General features: G+C 37.0%; 1 protein-coding gene across 1 annotated transcript in view; it reads right to left on the bottom strand.

Moving 5' to 3' along the window:
- The window catches only part of STT3B (STT3B, catalytic subunit of the oligosaccharyltransferase complex), a 51,996-nt gene that overhangs the window by 5,338 nt on the left and 19,728 nt on the right, over positions 1 to 26,930 (bottom strand). Inside the window, exons 2-12 of the mRNA XM_021388858.1 lie at positions 24,620 to 24,728; positions 22,569 to 22,856; positions 20,804 to 20,869; positions 16,923 to 17,022; positions 12,343 to 12,441; positions 10,565 to 10,711; positions 7,597 to 7,645; positions 5,830 to 5,984; positions 3,861 to 4,072; positions 2,870 to 3,057; positions 2,193 to 2,364 (exon numbers count right to left, since the gene is read on the bottom strand). Coding sequence (XP_021244533.1) covers positions 2,193 to 2,364; positions 2,870 to 3,057; positions 3,861 to 4,072; positions 5,830 to 5,984; positions 7,597 to 7,645; positions 10,565 to 10,711; positions 12,343 to 12,441; positions 16,923 to 17,022; positions 20,804 to 20,869; positions 22,569 to 22,856; positions 24,620 to 24,728 — 1,585 coding nt within the window. The remainder of the gene's footprint in view (positions 1 to 2,192; positions 2,365 to 2,869; positions 3,058 to 3,860; positions 4,073 to 5,829; positions 5,985 to 7,596; positions 7,646 to 10,564; positions 10,712 to 12,342; positions 12,442 to 16,922; positions 17,023 to 20,803; positions 20,870 to 22,568; positions 22,857 to 24,619; positions 24,729 to 26,930) is intronic.

Genomic DNA, 26,930 nt, shown 5'->3' with positions numbered 1-26,930 from the left:
CGCCTCTTGAAATGAGCTGTAAAAAGCGTAGTAACAACTGCTTTCCTGTTGTGGCAGCTACAGATTTCTCTAGTGACAGCTGAATTGCCAAAAAGTTAGTGTGGCAGAAAATGCCTAATTGCAAATTATTTTCAAAACAGACAGCCCGACATGAATACATTTTTTAAGATGTCAATGTTCTTGTTTTGCAACCCCCTCTTCTTTTTCTTTCCTTCCTTGAGCTCTGCCCCTCACTCCTGAAGCAACCATGCTGCACTGCGCTCAGTAGCAGATAGGCACCCTTGGTGCTGAATTAAGGGAAGGTTTATGGAGAGAAAAATATCAGAATAGAGCTATCTTTGAGTTAAAAGTGTAGCTCTGGCAAGCCAATGTTTTGGCCCTGAAAATCTTTTTAAAGCTGTATCTAAAAATTCTTGTGGAATGTTCATTTTTCCCACTCACAAAATTCACTTAGGTCAGTAGCTGGCATCAGTTCAGTAGTCCTGTTTGCCGTAGGATCTCTTGTACTTAGAAGTATAATAATGTCTCACTGTAGTAGAAGGGCGTAACTACAATATAAATAATACTGCATCCAAATTGGTAAAATTCAGTTAAGTCAAGAACTTAATTATAAAATGCTAAGCTTAGGCAGCACTCTGCCAAAAAGACTGAGAACCTCAGTTTCTTGGCCATTATCCTTATCCGTGTGAAGTTATTTGGCAGATTTCCATTTCTGCGCAGGAAGAAGTCATCAGGCAAATGAATATTTCAGGGCAATGCCTCCTTCAGAACACAAGTTCAGAGATCTGCCACAAAACACACTTAGTGCTTACTTCCCCCTTTGTTCACAAATGGAAGCTAACAGTACCAACTCTCCAGTCATTCTGGAGAGAATTCTTTATTAAAAGCCATATTAATAAAGTGTTGTAACATACACAGTTACTGTGTGTACGAAATACAGGTGACTGTTCCGTGGTCCATCTATTCACTTGATACATCTTGTCCTGAAGGAATCTGCAGGTTTGGACATAGTATCTGTACTACAGATGCTAGCAACAGCAACACAGAGCTGTCTATAGAACAGATGAACACAGACAGACATTCAGTTTTGAAAGCTCTGTAACTCACTAACTCTGTCAGGTCAACAACAACAAAAGAGAAAAGCCTTATTACACGGGAAAGCTTGTTGACTAATATTAACACCAACGATTCCATTTCCCAAGCTTTCTTTTGGCTGATGCTAGCTCCCTGTCGCTGCCAAAAGCACCTCACCTCACACATTTTTACAGTGCTTTGTATGCTCAAAGCGTAACTCAATTAATTTGTTCATTTTGAACGCTGCTTGCCAGCACATCTGGTCCAACTGCTGCACTGGGTACTGACAGAAGACAGAAACTATTTTATCACTTTCCTCAAGCTCTTCCTGGCATTCTGCCCACGTAGCAGAACACAGGTCTTGTGGGATGAAGCAGGCACTGAGTGATGGCTGACTACACAGCACATAGTAAGGCTACAACATAGAGCATTTCTTTGTTTCTGAAAAATGTTTAGGTGCCCAGGATGGTTCCCCTGTAAACATGGCCAATGCTAACAAACACCCTGCCATAGATTGCATGCACCACGCTTACGCTTCAGAACAGGCAGAAATTAAATGTACAGATGTTTTATCAAACTGCAGATTTGAGAAGACAATCGCGTCAAGTCTGCAGCACTTCCATTGCTATGTAAAAACTCTCTCAGATTTCCAAGATGCCTGAAAAACGCATTTCACGCGGTCAGTTTTCATAGAGCCACTCAAAATGCAGACAAACGTGCTGCTGAACTGAAATGAGCTGTGTTTGGACAGTGCCCGCCAAGCAGCGGTAGCGGGTGAGCTTTCACAGTGCTCATCTCAAGGGGAGTGACTACAAGACTCAATGCTGTCCATCCTCCAACAAAGAGAAGACGACAAACTGAAGTGGAGCTGAAGTTCTGGAAACTCCAAGAAAACAAAAGGGAGGACCCAAAGGAAGAACTGACCCCTCCAGCCCCAAACCAACCTTTATAACAGAGTTGTAATAACTGCCAGAATACATGTTCCTTCCACCTCTGTTTCCCTCTCCATGGAATTTTTCCTTAGGTCATACTATCCTTCAACAGACATCTACACTTCCCTATCTGTCCAAAAGTAGACACGGTGGTGCTGGCACTCCGCAGAACATCGCCACGCTTACCAGAGCTATGTGGCTGTTGTTCCAAGTGTTGTTGTCAACCAGCGTTGTCCGATTGGCCATCCCTGCGATCTGATAACCATAGTCCCACCATGACATTACTCTGGCGTGCTCGTCTGTGTTTTGCCTCAGCCAGTAGTAGGCTTCCCTGAAGTCATCCAGGATATTCCGAGTGCTGGAAAACAGAGTTCATTTTATTCACATCAGTACAAACATTGGCAAGAAACTGACTGCATCATGATAAATCTGGGCTCACAAAGAAAGTCTTTTTTATGCTTTCCACTTCCCATGAGGCATTCAGTCCCTAGCCTGTACTCAGGAGTTTAAACTCCTGGACAGCTGAACAGCCAGAAGCTGGAACTGCTTTTGAAGATGTGACTAAATGCACTGCCAGTTGAATATATATTCATTAACAAGTTGTATGATCCAAGTGTTCTTTTTTTTTTTTTTTAAAGTAACTATTATGCTTACTGGCTTTGGATAGGATTATTTTTATGTATTCATATTAAGTATTTTTTAAACTGTTATGTATTTTTGAAAAGCAGAATATTTATTAAGATTTTTTTTATTCAGGTGCCATTTCTGCCTCAATATAATTAAAAGCGAAGCAAGTTACAAATGCAAAGGAACTAGAAATGCTTTTGTCCTTTAATTATTTTCAAACCTGTGGCATGACTTACCCATCATGGTTATAAGAAGCAAGAACAACACTAGGGCTGGAGTATGCATTGCTTGTTACCCACGTACAGTGGACAGCAAACATCATCAACAGCATCAACATCAGCATAGTAACAATGTTTTTGATGTTGGGACCTAGTCCTTCTTCTGTTTTCTCCTGTTCAGACACATGTTTTCTCACTTTGCCTGCCTGAACAAACACAAACACAGCTGTTATGGCAATTTCAATCATCCATGGGAATGAAAATGAAATGCCTTTTCCTTCACTATGTGCACCCCCCATACAAACCGAGGGATACTGTAAAAATTGACCAAGTTCTAGTGTAAATCAACTAGGTATGCACAAGAATATTTTGACAATGCAGCAACTTGAAAGAATGGATTACTCTCCAAAATCCTTTCAGAAGAAAAAAAAAATCTATTATATGTGGGCAAGTATGTTGGACTTAGTTTGGCTTCGTGTGACGATGCCCATTTATAAGGCAGAGTGGAAGAAAGAAGGACACTGGTGTCTACCGTGAGGAACAGGAAGAAACCCTCATGCACTGACATGGTTAGTGTGACATGGACTAAGAAATAAAAACATGAGTAGGTAACATCATCTTCTTCAGGAATATGAGAGTACAGAAGTACCTCCCCGTAAAATATATTATTCTTTAATTTCATCTTGTCTTGGAGGGAATACAATAGGGAAGCAGTTAGACACTGAGTGACAAAGAACTGCTGTATTAAAGGAGAAGGTGCACCTGCCTGCCATCACCCGCCTAGAAAGCTGGGTCAGTACTGCAGACTTCCTTTGGTTAAAGATTCACTGCTGATCAGCTAGAAGGTACCACTTCTACACTGACACCGATTTTCTTTCAGGGCATCACTTACAGCTTATTGGAGAACAGCACTTAGTTACTCTAAATTTCAGACCTTCAGAAAAGTTGAAAAAAAAAAAAAGGAAAGCCTAGCGTTATTAAACTCCTAACTTCTGCTCCCTCCCCTCACCTTATCATACAGGTTGCCAGGGTTCCTTTTGTCGTCCTCATCACTGCTGTCCTCTATTGGTGGATTTTCCCTCTTCATATCATCACCCAAGTAGCGCTCAAAGACATTAGAGAAAGCAATTGCAGACAGCATACAGACCACAGGAGTCAGAGTGAGCATCAGACGAACCATCACACCAGCAAAATAAACGGCACTGATTGCATACAGAGCAACTGCAGAGAAAAAAAGAAACTTACTGATGACATTTAGAAAGTAACACTCCCTGCGACTGCACGCATACGTGCTCACCAGAAAACTATTTTTGGAAGTGGGCTGAGTATCTGCGTGTATAAAGACTGGAGCGTGCTTCTTGTACTGCTTTTTAATTTACAGAGATAATTAATTAATGCTTATCCTTTTTAAGCCTCAAATCCTTCCTGAAACTCATCTTGACAACTATTAACAACAACACGACTCCATTTTCATATTCATTAATAACGTGTCAGAAGATACATTATTAGTGAAATTTAATATCACACACCAAAAATACTATTGGAGTGGCAGGTAGTTTCATTTGGTTAGAAAGGCCAAACAAGTTATTAAATCTGAAAAAACAAAGAGCAAGGATTAGACTCTCATAAAAATACCAAAATTTAATTTAAATTAGAGACATCCCTGAACAAACTGGGGGCTTGTCTACATTACAATATGGATACAGAAGATGATACTGCAAGCCCTATTCTGAAGCAGGTTTTCCTGGATAGTATTATCTCCACTCTCTTCCTTTGCTTCCCTCCACCCCTTCCTCCCCAGAAAACCCCAAACAAAGCAGCAATAACAACAAAAAAACCTACAGGATTCTCAGGATAGGAATATTCAGAACACTTTTCAGAGGAGGAAAAACAACAAGAACACAACCCGCATGCAATGTTAAGAGCATCTACTGTTCATGTAATAGTGGTTACTGCTAGTTTGCTACAGCTTAACAATACACTTCTGTGAAAGATTTGTGATTTGCCACAGAAATCATGGAGGGGCACTGATTTATCAAATTACACTGTATAAACATTTTGCACTTCGTAGTGAAGTGGTATGGCTCTCTGTTCTCACACACGGGTCTCTTTCAGCTGTCTGAGACGATGCAGCAGTAGGAGGCTGAACGGGAGTCTCACAGCACTGCTTTTTGCAAGGACTCACGTAAACAAAAGAGCATAAAAGACTTCAAAGTCACGGGATTGAACACAGTAAATGTTCCTCTTGCTCATGGGGTAAGCGCAATAGGTTGTTGTATTGGATTGGAGCCTCCTGCTTCCGCAGAAGAGCGAGTGAGTGCCCTTCACTCCTCCTTTTGGGCTACAATTCCAAGTTGCATCTTTAGAAGCCTCATTCATAGTCTTAGCAGTCTGCTATCAAAGTAAAGCTTCATACAAATAAGCAATTTGTTGTCACTGGCACAGCAGGACCCCACGCCTCTGCTTAGGCTTGTGCCTCATCTAGCACTTGCTCCGCAGCAAGAGATTCAGTTCACTAAAATAGCTGAAAATCTGGAAAGAGAAGGCATTTTGCATCATCCTCTGTGGTGGGATGACCGCCAAGTTCCGGAGAAGAATCGGTCACCTTCAACCTATGTGGGGAAGGGTCTGCCCTCTGCTGCTGCTCAGACCTGGATGTGAAACTGCACCCCTACCCTGAGGGGTGTGCGGTCTGCACGTGGAAGAGCCACACAACAGAACTGCACAGGCAAATGCTTTGAGCCCAGCTCCTGACAAGGCACTCCATCACCGTCCCACCCATCTCCACACGAACTGCATTTTTACTAACAGTTTTAAACACTACTGGATGCAGGCAACTTTTAACATTCCCCTTTAAACATACCGCGTTCTAGAAAAGGTTTAAACATGTCATAAACCAGCTTTGAGCAAACAAAACCAAAACAGAATCAAGCTGAAGACAAGAGTTTTTGAAACAATTTTAAAATGTTTTCTCTTACCAAAGACTCTTTCATCATTGATGTTTTTGATACAGAACCACAGCCCTGCTGGGAAAGTACACACGAGAATATGCAGATCAAAAAAGAAGGAAACCCATGTTGTAGGCTGATGCTCAGACACAGAGGCAATGATCGGGATGTGAATTTTCGCATACCTTTTTTAAAAAAAATTCAGTTCAAATTATTTTGAAGAGATAAAATTAGTAAAACTTGTAAACATTAGGAATTCTGAAATTCATTTAAAAGGAAGCATTTCAATGTAAAATGTTAAATGCTCTATTTAGCAGAAATCCAATGAAACTTCGGTACCAAAAGATGCCCCCACTCTTATCGTATTAGGAAGTATTTGGTGTGCAGAGCTATTTCAAACACCAATAGAAAGGATTATTTCCATACTAATTAAAAGAATAAGAATTACAAACGCTTTGTTCTATTATGGCTAAATATGAAGCCAAATTCACCAGAAAGAAAACACAGAACTATGGAAGCCATCGTTACATTCCGGAGCGACAATCACCCATAACAGTAAATTTCCTAGGATTTCAATACTGTATTTTGGAAGCTTTTTTCTATACAAAACACCTTCATTTGCTTGGCGCATGAAGACAAATGTCAAATACCAGGCCAGTTACTGAAGTCCCCACGTTTTCTCAGACGCTGAAAATCAGGCCTTGTCTACACTTGGAAATGCATGTAACTAAACAACACGTCACAGACTCAGTTTGGACAATGACAAAATTGGGTTCCACGTTAAAAGACTCAGCTCTGCGTGCAGCCCTAATCCGGGAAGCTACATGACCAAATTTTGAGGTAGCAAACGTGTCCTTTTCTTCATCGATATCCAGGTCTCACTCAGAACTGCACTAATGTGTTTTAAACACAATATGATTCTCTAATGTAGACAAGCCTTCAAAATTTTAACGCTCTGTATCTATCTATCTATATATATATATGTAGGCAGACCATTTATAGACAACATCTATATATTTTTCGAATAAATTTGAGGCTTCTCTACTGATACCTATTCTACTACATTTATTATAGGGCTGGTACAGAATCTTGTATCAGCTGGCCTTCTAAGCCTGATAAAAAGCTGAACTGCAAACGTTTGAACTTCTCCTAACCCTGCTTTTAATCTTAAAAATCTATCAGTTAAAATCCACCTTAAACACATTTATCCTTCGGTTTTATTCATACTGCCCCATTATTTAAGTATCTAGCTAGAGAACTGAACACTGGATTTTTAAAGGTTAACTAAACCAGAATATTTATTTACAAAAACACACATGAATAAGCCAAAATTCTTCAGAGTAGACATCTGTATACACAAAACAGATGCATGAACATAATAAACAGGCACCATGCAAGATCACGCGTAACAACGTTGTGATTTCATGCAACGTTGCGCAATGAAAACTGTAAGTTTAAGGTTCTTAATAATTCTGAAATGTGCCCTCAAGTGTTGATACCACTTTTGGTTATCTTATGCTGAGAAGCACCGATGTTTCATAGACAAACATACAATTAACATACTCAAAGACTTCCAAAGAAGCAAGAAATTTCTTAAACAAATTAGTGATGAAGGTAAAATGGTTGCAAAGATCATGGAACAGTTACTACCAATGCTCTTTTTAGGTAATTTATCAAAATCAACCGTATTCTCGTTTACTGAAATACTAAATGGATTTGGGAATGAGGAGGGCAAAAGATAATTAGTTTTCAGTCGAATGCTATTGATAGCTATCGTTATCCTTTATCTTTACTTACCCAGTGTCCCACAATGAATAAAATCTGCCACTCCAAGGAGCGATATAACCTGAAAATGAGAAGAGAGGAAAAAAACTTTTGCTGCCTAGGTATTTAAATGCAATAATTTGTCCTCATCTTTAAATTATAGCACAAAACTAAATGCCAAAAGAAATTTCATTAAATGTGTAGAGTAGGTGAACTAGGTGTACTGCATTAGGTAGCTTAGGAAGTCTACCAATCATGAACCTAGTTTTAGTTATGAGAACACACTGGACTAATTCAGTATCAAGACATACGCACCTCCAGAAGTCAAGGTGATGCAAAATAATTAAAATATTTCTCAAAGAATGACTGATAGCAACCTATGTTCTGCAAAGAAGTACAAGAAAACATAACTGATATGAAGTATGTAATTCTTCTCAAATGCCTAAGCAAAAAAATGGGAATGATCAATCGCCAAAACACTAATACACAAAACACTTGTTTCATATTGTTCTTCTACTGATGTATCTATATGCAACATGGAATACAAAAGTTGGTATGTGACATACTGATAAGCTTTACCTATATATATATATACACACATACATAAAACAAAGCTGTAAGATATTTGAGCATCATGAACACAAAAAGAAACAATTTATAAACATCATCATTATAAGATGACAAAAATAGAAAGGTTAAAATTTTATTTCTACTTTCCTTGCAACTGTTTCAGCTCCCTCTAGATACAGATAAAGAAGATCCAAAATGAGAACTTTACATCCCTTTACTTATTAGGTAAGCTTTTGTGCACTATGTGATAAGTTTTCCCACTGATAAATACAAATAGTATTATTTGACTGAGGATTTTTGTTTAATAGTCTGTTTAGACATTTAAATATTTTGTGTAATGTTCCCTGCCAAGACATTTTCCCCTTCAGTCTTTGAATGCAAAGCTTGCTCCCAAACCATTGCACGTACAAGAATGAGATGACAGTGGATAGGGAACATCTGGCTCTGGTCTTTTCTGGATGTATCCAGAACACAGTATCAGATAGGATTCACCTGAGGGTGCAGAAATAACTGGCAGCTGTGATAATTATCCATGATCTTGATCAGGGTGATAAGGGAAGGCCCTTGCTGCCTGGAAAACGGCTAATGCTACACCTCTTGGAAAGGCCAGAAGGAATATCTAGGGGAACTACTGGCCGGTAGCCTCAGTACCTAGAAAGATCACAACGGAGAACATCCTGAAATATATTATTAAATGCTTTTAAATCATTCTCCTCATTCCTCATTTGTAAGCTGAAGAATGGACCAGACAAACAACAACGGGATGTGTTGAAAATTGACTGTTTGACTGAGCTCAAAATACTACATAGTACTCAGGGCTTGGTGTCCCACTGGTAGCTGACTAGAAAAATGTAAAAATATCACAGAGGCAAAAACACTGAATAGTGCTAAATTAAGAAGAGGGACTGATGAGCATTACAGCAGGCTGGACTTCCATCCAAAACATTGATTTCCTTCTTCCAGGTGCTGCACCTGGGATGCATGGTCCAGATGTGAGCACCCTGCTGCAAAAGGATTATTAAGAAAATACAGAGGGAACTGAGTGCCATGAGATAGATGGTCAGGAGCCTGGATCACACAGCATGTGAGGAAAAACGAAGGGAACCAGGTTAGTTCTGTCTGGTGAAGCAGTGACACTTACTAGTGAATTTCAGAAACTGATGTTAACACTTTCTAAGAAATGCAGCATGAGACATATTTTGCTACCGAGATTAGAAGCCAAAAGTTGTCTTGATATGCAAGTCTGAATTATTATTTATTTTACAAAATATTAGTAGGATTTGCTCGTTCACACTGGAAAGCAAATTATAAACCATCAAGGTTTAGAAGACCTTCAGACAAATACTGATGCTAAGTATTCTTTTGGAACAATGATATCATAATTAACAAAAATAAAACTTGCAATTAAATGTCCAAAAAAAAGCTGACACCATAAAAAAATCTACGCTAGAAACACTGCTAAAAGGAAGTACAAGAATGAACTCAGTTAATATAAAAACAAGTTAAACCTGAAGAAAGTAGTGGGTTTTTTTTGTTTGTTTTTAAACCAACCAACTCCTCTAAAAACATTATATATGTGAGGTATATATTAACATCACCAAATTTATACCAAGCATAATTCAATTTTGGCATGGGTGACATTTATCTAGGAGAACAGGTGACCTTTTCTTCATTGGAGGAAGAAAGTATGGTGGTAGATGATGACCAAGGAAGTATGTCATGGAATCAGAAAAAGGCAAGTGAGGCATCTGAGGAACTCAACCATGCAAAAACAAGCTTAATTTTGTGAGGCTCCAGAGCTGTCTTGAAAATTGGAGGCTGAACCACAGAAGGAGAACTTACATTAATTTCAGTAACACAGAAATCAGGTTCAATTATTTCATAAAGTAACTAACTTTATCCTGATTTATCAACGCTATTCAGAATAGATTAACTATGTTTATCTTCCCAATAGGCTTTTGCCTTTATGTTTTTCATTCCAGCCTGACTTCTTGTATCATACTATGTATTATGGAAAAATTGCAATGATGCTACAAAGTTTTGTATGCTAAAAATATTTTCATGCACACGCTTTATTTTCAGTAATGAAAGAATTAGTCCTACATGCGCACGTTTTGTAATGTTCATCTTCTCCCATTCTTTAATTCTAAATGCACTCTTGGTATTTTACCTGAAATTGATCTGTGCTCTTCAGCTGATGATCTGTTTGATCTCTTCAGCTGATTTGTAAGTCTAAATATCCCCAATATCCACAAACCCAGGATGCAGCAGGATGCACAGCCCAGAATGCAGAGTGAATTCCAGCACATGGACACAAAGTAATACGGATGTCGGTTTGCTCTGGGGTTACCAACATCTACTTTTGACTTAACCAAGTGCTGATCACCTCAGTTATGTGCTCCAAAGAGAATCTAGTTTCATGTTTATTTACCTGTGTACGTCAAATAGATGACGCTCAGGAATACAATACCAGCAGCCAGTGAGACGCCCAAGAAGAACAATGTCTGAAATTCTTGCTTTGTTAGCCTATCTCGCAGATACTGCAAGAATGCATATGCCTGCAGCAATGCAAAAACACCTAAAGAAAGACAAACATTTTTATTTAAATGCTAAAAACAACTGTAAAAGCAATTGGCGAACTTACCCTCTATTTGGGTTAGAAAAATACACACAGTGCATATCCTTACTTCTAAAAACCAGTGCAAAATTACCTTCTGACAAATTGACTTTAAAATAGAAATTATAGTTCCTCAGATATTGCAACGAAGTAATTTCTCTACAAAACATTCTTTGCTTATTATGTATTAAAAGCTGCCTTTTCGCTCCCAAATTAACTTGGAGTAAGGGAAAGAAACATCTGAAAACTAGATTGCATATATTTCAACAAAGGCCAGTTTAATGTACCTAGACTTTATGGAAAAAACAAGATGGAGCTCTTGGCTAGCTTGAGCAATGAGTTACAAATAAAGAACCGAGACAACATACAAAGCAAGTCTAATAAAGAAATATATGGAAATCAAGTTACTGAACAAAACAATAGGATTTAATGGAAGAAAAAAGAAAGAAACCAACACCTAAGCGACACAGCAAACTGAATTATACAAAGCTATTGTTGAAACACCAGAATTCGCTGGGTAAGCATCCCGTACCCTCAAAAAGGTAGTTCCAAGTCTAATATTAGACTTGGGCATTTTCTGTTGTTGTTATTTATTTTAATGTATATAATCACATCAATCCAATGACTGCCACTGAAATGCAAAAATTCACTGATAGTTGTCAGAAGGAAAAAAACCCACATGAATTCAAGCCCATGGTGTTTCTCTAATCATGAAATTGTGATACGTGATGTTGAAATTCACTAGTTCCAAAGCCCCAGAGAAGATCAAAAACTCTATTCACTAAATAATCATGAAATGATTCTGATGCAAACTATGTTTTGATAACTTTTACTCTGTCCATTACATGCAGAATGTTGAAAGAATCTCCATTAATATCAAAAATACGCTAAAAACATTTTTTTCTGGTGAATTTTCATCAACTTCCAATCGCTGTCCAAAATACATTTGAAATGACGATATCTAACTGAAAAAGAAGCCCTCTAACAAATTAAGCCGTACCACAAAACAAGTCTGTGCTCCCAATAAATAATATGTATGCTCTTAAGTATAGCAGACTTTGTAAAGGTTACTGCTGTCAAGAAATCAAGATGTCTGAATGCTTAACAACTACTGAGAATAAGCTTAGTTTAAGAAAACAAAGAATCAAAAAGATTAAAATCAGTAATTTAAAAATCAGCCTCCTATATGTAATATGTCATCTGTAGTTAACTCACTTTGAAAAATTATCAACTCTAAAAACAAATGGCTCAATAAGAACTGTGTTTACCAGTAACAAATGTTTCAATTATACAACACTTGAAAGCAACATTATATTGCAATACAGCAGAGGTTATCAATGTGTAAAATAAGTGCTTGTCAGAATGCATTAGTGATTCAGCGTTATGGAGGCATTTTACTTCCATTAGCTCACACAAAGAAGGATAATGTGTTGATTGGAAAGAAAACTTCCCTACAGACACTAAATTGTACCTATTTTCTTCAACAATTTGGTTTGTTAGTTTGTGTTATTTCTAATACAAGGAAACAGAGTTACAAGGGTTGGAGGTTTTCTTGTGCTGAACAGGCTGTCTGGAAGCAAACGCATTCTTACCTGCAGCTGCCATGTGTTCACTTGTTCTAATTGGTTGAAATCCCACAAAAGGTATCTGCATTGATAATATTAACCCGACAATGTAGAAAGTGCTATATGCTAGAAAAATAGAGGGAGAAAACAAAAGAGCAAAGTGTGAACGAATGAGCATACACATTTCAAACAGCACTGATTCCACAGTAGAGCCAATTCCTCATCTCCAAACAAAGAATGACACTGAAAACAATGGTACTCTTCTAAATATTTTGGCCATTACTTGCTTCCCCTAAAAAAATGCATTCTTAGAGGAAGTAGCAAAGTACTGCTGTTCCTAACTACAGTGCTGTTGTTTATTTTTCTTCCTAAAAAAGTGAACCGTCTACTAAAATGCTGTAGCTTAAGAAGTTTTCTCTTCCCATTTGGTTTCCTTGTTTTTGCAGAACATGGGTGGGAGATCTCAGATAACAAATGAAAAAAGCAGCTTTCCATATGAGGAGAAATTATAGGAAGCAGGCTGCAAAGATACGAAACATTTAAGAGTGCACTACTTACTTAGAAAATGACAAAGGTATGGCTTGTTCTATTTTTAATACAAGAACAGAGGCATGCCAAGAAAACGAAAAGCAACAGAATTAAAAATGAATATGGAGTGTCTGTACTATTAGATATCTACACCAATAACGGGGACTCATAATCTCTCAGAAAATCGAGGCCAAGAACACAGAAGTATTAATACCACAAATCATTACTTTAACTGCAATGATATTCATGTACTTCATTCTGACAGGATTTGGTTCCGAAATATTCCAAGGTGAGAAGGAAATGGAAGGACAAGAGAGAAATACCAACTATGAACAACCACAAGTCTGCTTATGTTGGAAGCAACTAGCCAGCTTCCAATCCAAATGAGGTTTCCTTCCCTCAGTAGCAACCAGCAATAATGCACCTCCAAGATTTTTTAAACATTCCTACACAAATCATAAACCATTGGCTTGGTTACGGCCTCAATCTTATGAGGAGATCCTTGTCCTCATACAATCCTTTACTAAGAGAACAGGTTTGGCGACCACATCACTGAGGACCACATCATATACTAGTGGTATTATTTTTGTTGCAGCTGTGTATTATGCTCCTAGGGTACTATGCGCTTTGCAAAGATCACAAAAATGACTGTCATGATGCTTCCAACCACTTCCAGCTGTCTTTGCTGTGGTATTCCTGGAAGCATCAGTATTCTGCTGCTTGGCCTAGCTACCGATCTATTCCCTCTTTATGACACTGAAATATATTTTTGCTGTAGGAAACTTCATTTTTGAAGAGCTCACTAAAACATAAATCATTTATTGTATCATAAAAGTGCTGCAACACTGCCATCCTGTGGAGGTTTAATGATGGCATAAATCACTAGATTTCACACCTGCTAGACCATTTTAAAGAATCATTTTTAAGTCTACAACTGGTATGCTTCTTATGATCACTTTTTTTGCCCCCCTCCAAGCCCACTGCTGTCAAGCAACCATCATATATGCCTGCTTAGTACTGGAAGAACAGGTGGTCTGATAAAACTTTCTGAGGAACTTAGTACATGAAGGCGATACCACATCACAGACTATCTATGTTCCCGTGCAAAGACTATGCAAACACCAGAATGTAAAAACAAGAATTTGATTTGGATTCCTGAAATCCATTTGATATCATGGATGCCCCAACCCTGGAGGTGTTCAAGGCCAGGTCGGATGGGGCCCTGGGCAACCTGATCTAAATCTTGTAATTTAGTAGTGGGCAACCCTGCCTGCAGCAGGAGGGTTGAACTAGATGATCTTTGAGGACCCTTCCAACACAAGCCATTCTATAAGTCTATGATTATAACTTTGATTAGATCAAAAACAAAAAAACCTGACCTTCTTTTGGATAAACTCATTTCACACAATTTCTGTCACTGTACACCACACAAACTTGAGAAAAAAACTACTGAAAACTACTCTAGAGAATATCATCAACAGTTTTCAATTTATGGATTGCAATCACCAGAAACAAACACTTATTAGCTGAAGTTTTAAAATACTTCAGTAGTTAATAAAAACGTATGATAAAATACAACACAAAAGGAATTATAGAAATTTAGTTTTACATTTTGGCAGATCACAGAATTGTTTGAGTTAGACTTGATGACCTTTGAGGGTCCCTTCTAATTCCCCCGCAATGAATAGGGATGCTTTTCTGCTCAACCTACTGTAGGAGAACCTGTTTTTAGCAGGGGGGTTGGAACAGATGATCTCCAGAGGTCTCTTCCAATCACTACAATTCTGTGATTCTGTGAATTACAGCTAGATCAGGTTGCTCAGAGCCTGGTCCAGCTTGACCATGGCATCTCCAAGGATGGGGCAGCCACCACAGCTCTGGGCAACCTGTTCCAGTGCTTCACCACTCTTATTGAAAAAAAATTCTTCCTCATATCTAATCTAAATCTTCCCTCTTCTTGTTTGAAACCATTTCCCCTTGTCCTATCTTCAAGAGTTTTGCTTTGAAGTGTGCAGAAAAAAAAGAGCAGACTGAAGTGAAAACTGCCAAATCTCTTAAGCGCACAAGACTTGAAACTACAACGGTACCTTTCCAAATGTAAAACCATTCATGTTTTATACTTGTGAGACACTACAAGAGAAACTATACATAACATAATGGAAGATAACATCAACAGTTCCTGCATTCAAATAAAGAGGTTATTTTTCTAAAACAGACAGACTTTTCCAGCTACTGTTGCCTGTCAATAGGTTACAAAAATTTACAGCTGCACATTGGTAGTCTTGAGAACTGGGAGACTCCTGCATGCACACTAGTAATTACATATAACATATGCTCCAAAAATATCTTTATTTTCCCTACTTCAATGAGCTCTCATCATCTTATCTGAATATCTGGCAGTGAAACACACTTCCATTTCTACCCAGAAATGCTTGAACATTCCTATCTGTTTTCACAAAAACATCCTGTTAAACAAACCTAGAACATACATGCTACTGCAAGATGTACAGACATCTGTGTAAGGCTTCCCATGGAAGTTTAAATTAAGCCAGGAATTGCAAGGAAACAGCAAAGCAGCAATCATATTTTAATTCTGACAACTCTGCTGAAGTGCATCTCCCTCATAGCTGAGGGACAATAACATCTCAAAACACTGTAGCTATTTGTAAAATAAACGGGTGCCAAAAACTTTAATTCATAGGAACTGGCAGAACTATTTTCCACTGATGAATTTAAAGACTAGTTCATTGAAAACTGAAAAAACAAGGACACTTATGCTTTACTGTTTCTGGTTACAATATCCTTTTAGAATTTTATAATGAATAACTTTCATTTTCTCTTGCCTAACTCACAGAGGCTGGAAAATGAAAATATTAAATAAAGTGATTGTAAAAGAAAAACAACATAGATTGCTCTCCTCTGTAGTTATAAACAAGTAGTTAAAGAAAAAGTCAACTACTACTAAAATTAAAAGTGGGTTAGTTTCCTCCCTTTTTTTTAATTTAATATCAGATTCTGAATTATATAAAAAGATAACTAAGAAGCAAGAAACAAATATTTGTATTGGGTTATAAAAAATGAAAAACGGAACGTGAGTAATTATTATATGTTTGAATCACTACACACTATCTGTAAATATTCTAATTCTCCTAGTAGGTTCTGAAAAAAAGCAAAAGAAATTTAAAAATATTAAGAGAAAATTAGTGTTAAAATGGGTAACAAAAATATATTTACAAACATGAAACGTGGTATTATAGCTCAATGAATGCTACGCGCTCAAACTAGCTTTAGTAAAGGTTTCACATGAAGAGATCAAAAATCTTCTAGCTAACTTCTACATTTTTGAATCCTTGAATTGCTTGTTAATTATTTCATTCACATATCCACACCATGGCCAACTGATTTAACAGGTAACGTCTCTAAACTGTTGATGGAGTATGTAAATATCAGGCAAATCAAATAAAAAAAATTATTCTCCTAAAGATCACTATCCAAACATTTCTGTAACTGGAAGCAAGGTTGACCCGTTAACCCAACAAAATCTTAAGGAATCAAGTGGAGTTGGCAGACTCTTATGCTGCTTTTTAGTCCAGGTTATATAAAACTGCTATGGTTGCTTAAAATTCCCTATGTCTTTTCCAGTATATGTCACAATATACTATAACATTTGCAAAATTATTGCTTCAAGTTTTAAAAATAGCAGCTGTTTTATGTACTAGGAAAAGAAAAAAAGATGATTTTTTTTTTTTATTTAGGATGCACCCACACAATGTACAAATTCAATGCACTAACAGGATTTTAAGAATATCAAAGCACTTAGTTATTTCTTTTTTTTTTTTTTTTCAGTGCACTAGAAAGTAGAAAATGAATAAGCTGCAATGTATCTGAGTTTTGGAAATGTGAACAGTATGTCTTAACTCTCTACTGCTGCAGACAGTAACTGACTATAATCAGTAATTCAATTAATGAAATGCATTCTGACATGCAATTACTTCATTCCCACCTAATACAGAAGACAGTGTAATTTCATATCTCATGATCTAGCATTTGACAATGACTGTTCAAAGAACAAAACTTACCAATGTAGACCCTCCTGCTGTACCTCTGCATCAGCAGCAGAACAAACACATGCAGTGGAATAAGGTTGATGATGAAAACATAACCACCCCATGCAGAGACCTGTGAGAAATGGAATAGGAAATCAGCTGCAAGAATATCTGCAAATTCTTAGGACAGTCAGTGCTGACAAGAAAACACAAAAACCACGCAGACAAGAAGTCAGAACTACTAGTAATACTACCTGAATCAAAACTTTTCAAAACTTGCTACTAAAGGAAAGAAAAAACAAAAAATACAAACCCCCCAAAGCAGTAATACCCAAGTATTAAAGACTTCTGAAATGGGCTAGTGCATTTTCATGGCTGTCTTGCTTACAGCTCCACAGCTCCTCCTAAGTTAATTTGGTCAGGCTGGCAAACTAGAATGTGGTGCTGGGGCTTTTCCTCATGGTGACGGATGCAGCACATGGCAGCAGTAGCACTCCCATCTAGGAGTCTAGATTTTCATTTGACATACATCAAGCACGACGCCCTGCGCTTTTTGTTTCCAGCCAGAAAGAAGAAAGGGAGCAAGGTACACTGCTGACGGCAGAACTCCAGGGCCAACGCAGCAAAAGGGAGTTGCAGTGTAAGGAAAGAAACAAAGGGAAGAGGGTAGATAGATATACAGGGAAGCAGGGCCAAGCACCGTGGAACGGTGTACAACAAGATCAAGGAGAGTGTGAACCTGAAGTAACTGCAGTGCTTGAGAAGTACTGGCAAGATGCACTTAGAACTGAAACATTACAATGTTATCATTGTATCACTCATTGTTGGCTTAGATAAAGATTTAATGAGCTACCATTACAATATGTTATCTACATTTTTAATACATTTAGAAGGGCTAATGTTGACTAGGCAGTCTGTATTTTAACACATCCTCTTGTCAAACTGCAGTCTAGACTTCTCCCATATGTACCATGCCTACCCCAGATCTTCATTTTTAGAATGCAGCAGCTATGTGGTTTTTACTTTAATTGTACTCTAAAGCTTAGTTTCACATAGGTATTTTTAAAGCCCTAGAATCCAGAAACCCAAATAAATGTGTTCTTTAGAAATTCTAAAATAAGAACAAAGTACTGCTTTCTGATACTAATACTGCAAAACCAGGCACTGCAAAATTTGGGGTAACTGATTCTTACCATGAGAAACAAGTAGAAAATTTGTGAAATTTCTAGACAATAATTTCACATTATTGTCATTCTATTGCCAAATTACTAGCATGAACTATCATGGTTTACATAGGCAATTTCATTTACTGAGAGAAAATATTATACAAAGACAGGTAAGATAGGATAGAATGAGAACAAACGTGTAATTAGGACATTGTCATATTGAGGAAAAGACTTGAACGATGCACATAGCAGGCAGCCTGTATGGACTAGACTTGCATCTCTAATTAGCATCTATTCTCTAATTATCAAGACATTAAAATAGATCTACACTGAAGATTGTACTGGAGCTTTTCAAACATAGTGGAGATTTCCTCGCAGATTTGCAAAGAATAGAAATACGCCAGTACTCTTATGAGAATAGCCTCAATGTAAAGTTTTATTTTATTCCTTTTTCATTAAAAAGCATCTGAAGCGAAAGAAGCTAACATTAAATAAAAGCTAAAACATTTAAATGGAAGAAAAAACACCCTCTCCTTACGGAATGCAATGCTATATTTTGAGTCAAATCACCATAGTGAGTTAGGTATATACCTTAAGCAGATTTAGATATTAGGTAAGACTTCTGTCAGTTCATGCAATATTCATTTCTCTTTCAAGGAGCTGTTCCCCACATTCTACAAGCAAGGAACGACCCTTACTACCTCAAAATTGTGGTTTTCTACTTGCACTGAAAAGATCACTCATTCCACCAGAGGAAGAGAAATTAATACTACGTAATGCATATAATGATTATGCTGTCCTAGAAATTTATCTGAGCAAAATGCCAAGGAGGGCATCTTATCAAAATACTTCCACAAAAAGAAACACAATATATGGAAAGCCACCATCAGAGTTGAAGCAGGTGAGCTCTGTGAGCAACAAAATTCTCATTTAATCACTGACACTAATTTATGGACAAATAGACTAACCTTTTACTAGTTGACACTGCTTTAAAGGAAAATAAAAGAAAATAAACATTAATTTACATTAAGGATTGAGTGTCGTGGTGATGACATTGATTAAGTTTTGCCGTATGCACACTCTAGATCACATCCCTTCCTTCTTGAAAAGTTCCACAGACTAAGATGCTAGTCAGACTGAGATGAGGAGAACTTGCTATTCTGTGACTTTTTTAGCAGTAGATTTGTAAAAGTGTCTTATTTGTAATTGCTGTGGTTTAACCCAGCCAGTGGCTCTGCATCACGCAGTCATTCGCTCCCTCCCTCTCCTTCCCAGTTCGATGGGGGAGAGAATCGGGAAAAAAAACCAACAAAGTACAACTCATGGGTTGAGATGAAACTATTTACTAAGATAGAGGGAAGGAAAGTAGTTATGACAATATATATACATGAATGTTTTTAATAAGTGATACACAGTCAATTGCTCACCATCCCCTCACTGATGCTCAGGGGCTAGCTGGGCAGCAGCAAAGAGCCAGAGAACTCCCTCTCCCTTCAAAACTTCTTCCACATGCTGCCACATAGTATGGAATATCCCTTTGGCCAGTTTAAGTCAGCTGTCCTAACTCCATTCCCTCCTGGCTCCATGGGCCCTTCACTAAGGATGGCCTTGGCTCCGTACAGCACAGCTTAGCAGCAACTACAAACATTGGTGTGTTATCAACACTGTTTTTCTCCTAGAACCAAAACATGGCATAATACCAGACACTCAGAAGCAAAAAGTTCCATCCCAGTTGAAACTGACAGATATCTGCATATTTATGAACAACACTTTTACAGGATCTTGCCATTAAATAGGCCTAATATAAAAGACTACCATCTATCAATGTAACAATTCAAAACCTAATGTGCCTGACCTTGTACAACACATAGATCTGTACCAAAACTACAGATCTTCCATGTAATGCAACGTAAACACAAATGTTATGTACAAAAAAGATGCTGACTGAACAGAAAGGAGGAGAAACGAGAGGAAATAGATGTACTCTCAAAAAACCCAATTAACATTAAAGCTAGAGGAAATGTAGGCAGCATCCACACAACCTCTGAATTAGTGCTCTACTTTAAATTAAGGCATGCAAAATAATTCCCAAGTTCCTTTCTTTTTTTTTTCTCCTTTGCAAGCCTAGCTACCTGGCTGTGGAAAAGCAGTATTTCAGGCCTCAATGGTAATACCACCGAGCAATTATCCTAACTATCCCATCACTGGTCATTTTGAAGCTACTTTATTAATCACATAGCCACAAAAAATGCTTATCCATTAGAGGAGAAAAGGCCTTTGACTGATTTATAAAGGGAAATTCTGTGAATCTCACATTTCAGAAGGGGAGGAAAAAATATTTTCATTGTATATAGTATGTACAATATGTATATATTGTATAGCATATATATAGTAATAGTATATATAGACGTGCATATGCATGGATATCAAAACCCCACCTTCAATCACCCGGACCAAACCAGAAATTCCACTGAATCAGAGCATCTATTTGCAGCACAGGATGAATTTGTAGGAAAATTTACTGTATTTAGTGTTTTACAAGAACTGCTTTCATTGTACATAAATATTTAATTTTCAAAACATTTAGTATTTCTTCTAACTCATATATTTAAGGTCATAATAATAAGACGAAAGAACAATTTTACATTATGGTCCCAACAAAGAATAAAATCTCCTCCTTCTGTCCTTCATCAACACATGAATTAAGTCCCACCCAAGGAGTTTAGTTATTACATACAAAAGGCTTACCATGTAGAAGTAAGATAGACAGCAGCAGATTGTCCAAAAGACTGACCCAGTTTTCACCGACTTCACCTTTAAAAATAACCAAGTATAATAAACAAATATTGGACAATACTATAAAATTCAATTCCAAAACAACCGTCAAGAGAAGTTCTTTAATACAGATCAAATTATATTGTATGCTTCTGAACGGATGTCCATAAAACCAAACCACAAGCACAATTGATTCACAAACAGAAAAGTTTACACCTGTCTCTCTAGATAACGCAGAGAGAGGATGCACTGCAGCTGTCTGTTTCATGATCCATGGTAGGAAAGTAGCTGCAACACTTCTGTGCTGCTTTCTCAGAGATGCTAGAACTTATTATAATCATTAATTGTAGACCACCTGTGGCTTCCTTTGGCTGGCATCAGACCCAACTTTGCAATTATAAAGACCTCTCCTGTAATTTTGAAAAGCTCACTTAAGGTTAGTGAGAGCATCCAGATTTTACTAAAGGTATAGCAGAATCCATGAACGGGCTCAGGAATATGATTTTGCACAGAACTGATAGTGGTGAAAAACTGTCATTAAACAAAGCTGTGCAGTTATCTGTAAAATATATTTGATTCATGCAATCCTGCAAGAGTTTATGCAGAACACTATTGGCACTATGCAGTCTAGTTAAAAACCTGGGTTCCATTGGACCAGATAACTGCTATTGTGTCTTAGTTATTAAAAAGTAACAACATAGGATGATTCTATTATTATTCAAACCAATATACCTTCACAACTGCAATTTAAATTCAAATTAAGAAAACATAAAAATCATTAGCGGGCCTTTCTTCAGAACCTGCACTTAATTATCACCGGTAACTTAATCATGAAAAGCTTGAACTTCCTTCTATTATGTTCTTACTAACAATATCCCAAGTTTGAAATATTCCAAAGCTAAAAAATCTGCAAGTATGCATTTATTTCTGGAAACTAGAATTCTTGACAAATCACGGGAAAAGCCGTAATGACTATGTACGTAGTCCCTATGAAGACATTCAATACAAGAAGTACACGCCTTAAAGGACGGCACAAGGAACAGCACCATAGTGTCCACCTTGAATTAACAATATAACTATGTTGTCTGCGTTATTTCCAGAAGAAATACAACAGTCCCAAAAAACTTCAGCTTGCCTAAACCCCTTCACACAAAACAACATGACAGATGCAGTTCTACATGCAGATTAAAGAGCGACAGACAAGTTGCATGAAAAAGTAGGCTGTTTAAAAGGCATTAGACTATTAAACGTTTTTTAAGCGTGCAAGCAGTATGAATATCTTGCTTCATGGGCAGCTTTAGGTATTAAATTTCAATGCTTAAGTCAATGTCTAGACATACAGCCAGCAGCTTCTCCATATGACAATCCAAAGTCTACTGCTTTTCACCGGCAACGTAAGGAGGCTCAAGTCTGATGCTCACATAAACACCAAATACCTCCAAACCAAAAAATGAAAGCAACTCTCCTGTTTATACAAGCTTACAGACTCATCATTATTACTATTACTACAGAACACACATATTCCAGTTGAGCAGTATTTTCATGTAATAAGCTGAACAACATTATTATGGAGTGGTTCAGATCACGTGACTTCTCTGTACTTGCCTCATCCAGAGCCAAGGGGAAGAGAAACGAGGGAAGAAAATGAGATTTCAATGAATGCTAAGAAAAATCATTCATTTGGTTGGAGGAGGAACCAAAAAGCGTTTCCAAAGCAAAAGATTCAGCAATTACTTACCCATAAATAGTATGTGAACTGCAGTGCAAAAATAGCTATGCCTTCATTGTCAAATGATCCTGCCACTGATCGAGATATGTAACCTGGAACTATGGCAATAAAACAGGCAGCTAAAAGCCCTGCTCCTTGGTTCCACAGTTCTCTGGTGAGCAGGAAAGTAGAAATAGCTGTAAGGCCGCTAAAAACGGGTGCTAGGAACACACATACATCTCTTATATGGACTGTCACGTTAAGCATATTTAAAATCCAATGTATAAGGCCTGCTGTCACCATCAGTCCTGGGTATACCTAAAGGGAGGAAAAAAATGTCAGTGTATTGTTGTAGAAAATGGTCACGGTAAGTTTATTTGCATATAATTTGCAAGGAAGCACAGTCATTTCTTAAGCTGATACAAGCAGTGAGCAGGTAAAGTTAATGGAATTATTTTAATACTGCTTTAATCATGTTTTGACAACACTGCTGAATACCCAAGGTTCTTTAAATTTTACCCAAATGCTAACAATTACATATAATCCATTTTCTAAATGAATAAGCAGCACACAGATAATATCCTATCTTCCCTGACATTTATCACATAATGAGCAGAATTTTCAGTTAAGATAGGGAATCAGAAACTAAAGTTTGCAAGAAAATTTTAACCTAGCCAGCAGCTTTAAGAAAAAAAAAAAGCAACAAATCCAAATAAAGAACCAAAACAAGAAACCCCTCAACATTTCTCAGCCATATCCGATTTTCTCTATAATATACCATGCCGTTTATTTATTTCTTGTTACCCATGGAGAAAGAAAAATATGCATTGAAGTTTTTAAATTGGAAAGCTGACTGACAGTCAGTTGAGTATTATATATTTGCAAGATATCCACAGACATCTTGGATATGAAGATTGCTTAGAACGAAGTCCTACAACACTGAATTAAGATGTCCCCCAGGAAAAAGTTGCATAGATACAAATCCATGGAACCTATCACAGAATATTGGAGAACATTAGAATATTCCTAATAGGAAGTCTACCCTTCCACATTTATCAACATTAAAAAAAATTGGTAGGTAGTAGAAAACTTAACATGGACTTCAACTGCCTTAGGTTCTTTCAAAAGCTAAGAAGAGCTTTGTGCTAAATTAACAGATGATGGGATGTTCTGCTTATATCCTTGAGAACAGGTTATCAAGGCAAACTATCAAAACATAATACGCCATGCAACTTCCAAAACAAGGCATGCAATCAAAATTTTAATTTCAATTGCTGAGGTTTTTTACTTCAGGTAAGTATGGAAAAATACACATATAAGAATTACATCACAAGTATCTCTAAAACACTAAAACAAATGGTGATCTAATTGTTACAAAAAGCTTTGTAAATGAATTTAAACGGTGTGCTCTATGATTAAAAAGTTTTAATGTACTTTCAAGGTTAGATGTGGCTGTGTTACTTAGAATTACTAAGCCCTTCTACTGAGCTATATTTATATTCTAATTGATAATACTGTTTCTTGTAACTTTCCTGTTTTGTAACTTGCACTGACATCAACCTTAGCCACACCTGATGCTTCATGCATTTCTCCTGACCGCTCCTAGTTTAGTTTCAAAAGGCCTTTTTTCAGAGAAACCACGAATATGAATTCCACATTCAGATGATGCCCACTCAAAATATATCGTCTTAGAATTTGATTCATAAAAGAGTTAGGTAATTGTTTTTCACTTTCTTTTCTTTTGTAATGTAACATTGCGTAATAGTTTCTCTACAGAGGAAAATCAAAGTTACAGGAGACATAAAACCCCCACTTATTATCACAAGTTCATAGGTAAGAAGACAAACTCAGTTCTGTGTTTCTTGTTCACAGTATACTGCTGGATATGGTCTAATGCATGTTGACTTAATGTCTTAATTACTCCAGCTAAAAGTTAAAAACATCTTCTTATTCCCTCTACAGCAATATGACAATTAGAAGCTTTTTCTACCAAAACTCTCCCTCTATTGATGTCCAAGTTGTGTTTGAAGTTCAACAACATTACCACAAAGCAAACTTTAAGTTATTATTATAATACTTACAGTTCCACCAACTATTCTTCCCAGTGGATACCATGCTCTTTCATCAAACCAGTTTAAAAATTCATAAAACCCATGGGATGCAAGATGATGTGTTGATCTATAGTTAAACCTAGAAAGAAAGAAAAGAACAGTGGGAAGGGAATAAAAATCAAGAACCTTAGGCATAACGTAAGTCCTCCTTTCTCTAAGACCTAGAAAGTAAATAAACTTCAACATCTCATTTACTATCCAATGGTCCTCTCATAATCCAGAGTTTTAAAGTAGATTACCAAGCCTGCAGTTATTAACAACCACACTGTCTCAATTTCCAGAGCCAGTGCACATACACAGGTGAAATGTTACAGCCTTTTGTCTTGGTAAACACTGAACAGTTTTCTACGACTCTGACACAAACTTATGTCTTTTCTGCATTCCCTTTTAAAGCTAGTAGTCTCCACCAATTTACATACGCTATCCAGAATACCACTTAAGTAGAATGAAGACCATGGAAGAATTAATGCAGGACTTCCTTCTGAGTCAAGACAGCTACCCAGAACATCTGCTACAGCTCTATTTCACATAATGTTGAAAGATGAAGTAATGTAATAATACTAAATAAATGCACTCTATTTGTTCCCACAGTATCAACCTAATGGCTCTCTGCATAATCTCGTCTTTCAAACAAGAACCTACTTACATAAGATAGAATCTCTGTAAATGAAATGTCACCTTCAAAGTTTGTACATATTCTCTGCGTCAGAAAAGTCTTTACACAATTAAAACCCTTCTGTGCACACCTTCACTTCAGCCTCCCACACTGCCCCTGTATCATTGACAAGCATATATGCATTGATATCAATGCAATAATCTTCTGACTTTCTGGCAAATAATTAATTCTTCCAACGTCTCAAACTTCAAGTAGCAACGTCTTGCAACTATTATAAAATTCTTCAAATTAGTTCAGACTGCCGCGAGACAAACTGCAGTGCATTTTGCCCAAAACAGCAACTCCTACATGTGTATTTTAAAGCCAAACCAACGAAGCCATAGGTATTAATGCTGAACAGCTTTGAGGAGAACAAAACAAAAACAAACACATAAAATCAACAACAAAACTAAAGACTCAACAAGCAAACCTCAGGCTTATAACAGCCTGGGTAAATGTCACTTCTAAAACAAGCAAATTCCATAAACCCAGCCCTCCTAATAGATATTCCAACTGGTATTTAGTTGAAGTGCTAAAGATCACTTCTTTTGGTAAAGAAAAACCAGATGACTAAATGTAAACTGTAACAGACAAGAGGTTAGATGAGTAACCCACCATGAAAGACTTTATTACAGTTTGCATTCAAGATTAGAAAAGCTTGTATGTATTTTTTTATTTCGCCTATTTCCTGAAAGTATCCGTTTACGTCAGTAACAAACATCAAAACTAACACAAATTTAAATATTACATTAAACTCTCTTGTATATTTAGGATCCCCAAAATATCACTGGTTTACTTTAGGATAATTCATTTCAAGAGAAGGAAGCACATGTCACTCAAGTCTCATCAAGCTCTTGCTCATTTAATCAGCAGAACAAGGCTAATATCTGAACTACAACCACAAAGAGGTTACAAGCAGAATAAAAAGGACTGAAATTCGAATCCAGACGCCAGCAAACCTGTATGGTTCCACCCACTGAACGATCACAGTATCAGTCAAGTGACATTAAAAAACAAACAATAAATACAATAGTGAAAGAAAGCTGCCCAACATAACCATTTATATAGGATACTGTAGACCTTCTGAAGTAATTAGCCATGTTTATATAAGAAAATTCATATAAACATCAGTCACTTTGACCTAGAAATCTATTTATCAAACAGCAATGTGACATTTGTTTTTAATAAGCCTGCAACTATTTCAATTTGACTGGATTTCTAAGTATGAATTAATTCTCCAGCTCTGAATGGTTAACTATAATATGACTTACGAATTGCTGTACCTGTAAAATTAGCCTCTTATCTTAGTGCAGCAAGGTTTTTTGTTAATTTGTTTAGTGCCAAGAGCCTGCAGCATCGTACAAGACAAAACAGGAATTTGCTTGCTCTCCAGCCAGTTATGGTCCTGACTTAAAATGCACTGAAAACTCAGTCAACACTGCTATCCTAGAACATTAAAAAGGAAACAAGAAAGATAACGCATTTACTAACATGGACTAATGTTAAATTTTTAAGTCATGACTCGAACTCACACAGGCTACAGATGTTTACTCTTACAACGTTAAAAGATACGATAAAAAATGAAATAGGCAAGAATACATATTGACATTCTCCTCAAGTTTCAAA

Source organism: Numida meleagris, chromosome 2 (assembly GCF_002078875.1).
Source record: "Numida meleagris isolate 19003 breed g44 Domestic line chromosome 2, NumMel1.0, whole genome shotgun sequence".
In the NCBI taxonomy this organism is placed as follows: Eukaryota; Metazoa; Chordata; class Aves; order Galliformes; family Numididae; genus Numida; species Numida meleagris.
The sequence above is the reverse complement of the archived record's forward strand: the minus strand, read 5'-3'. Positions and strand labels throughout refer to the sequence as shown.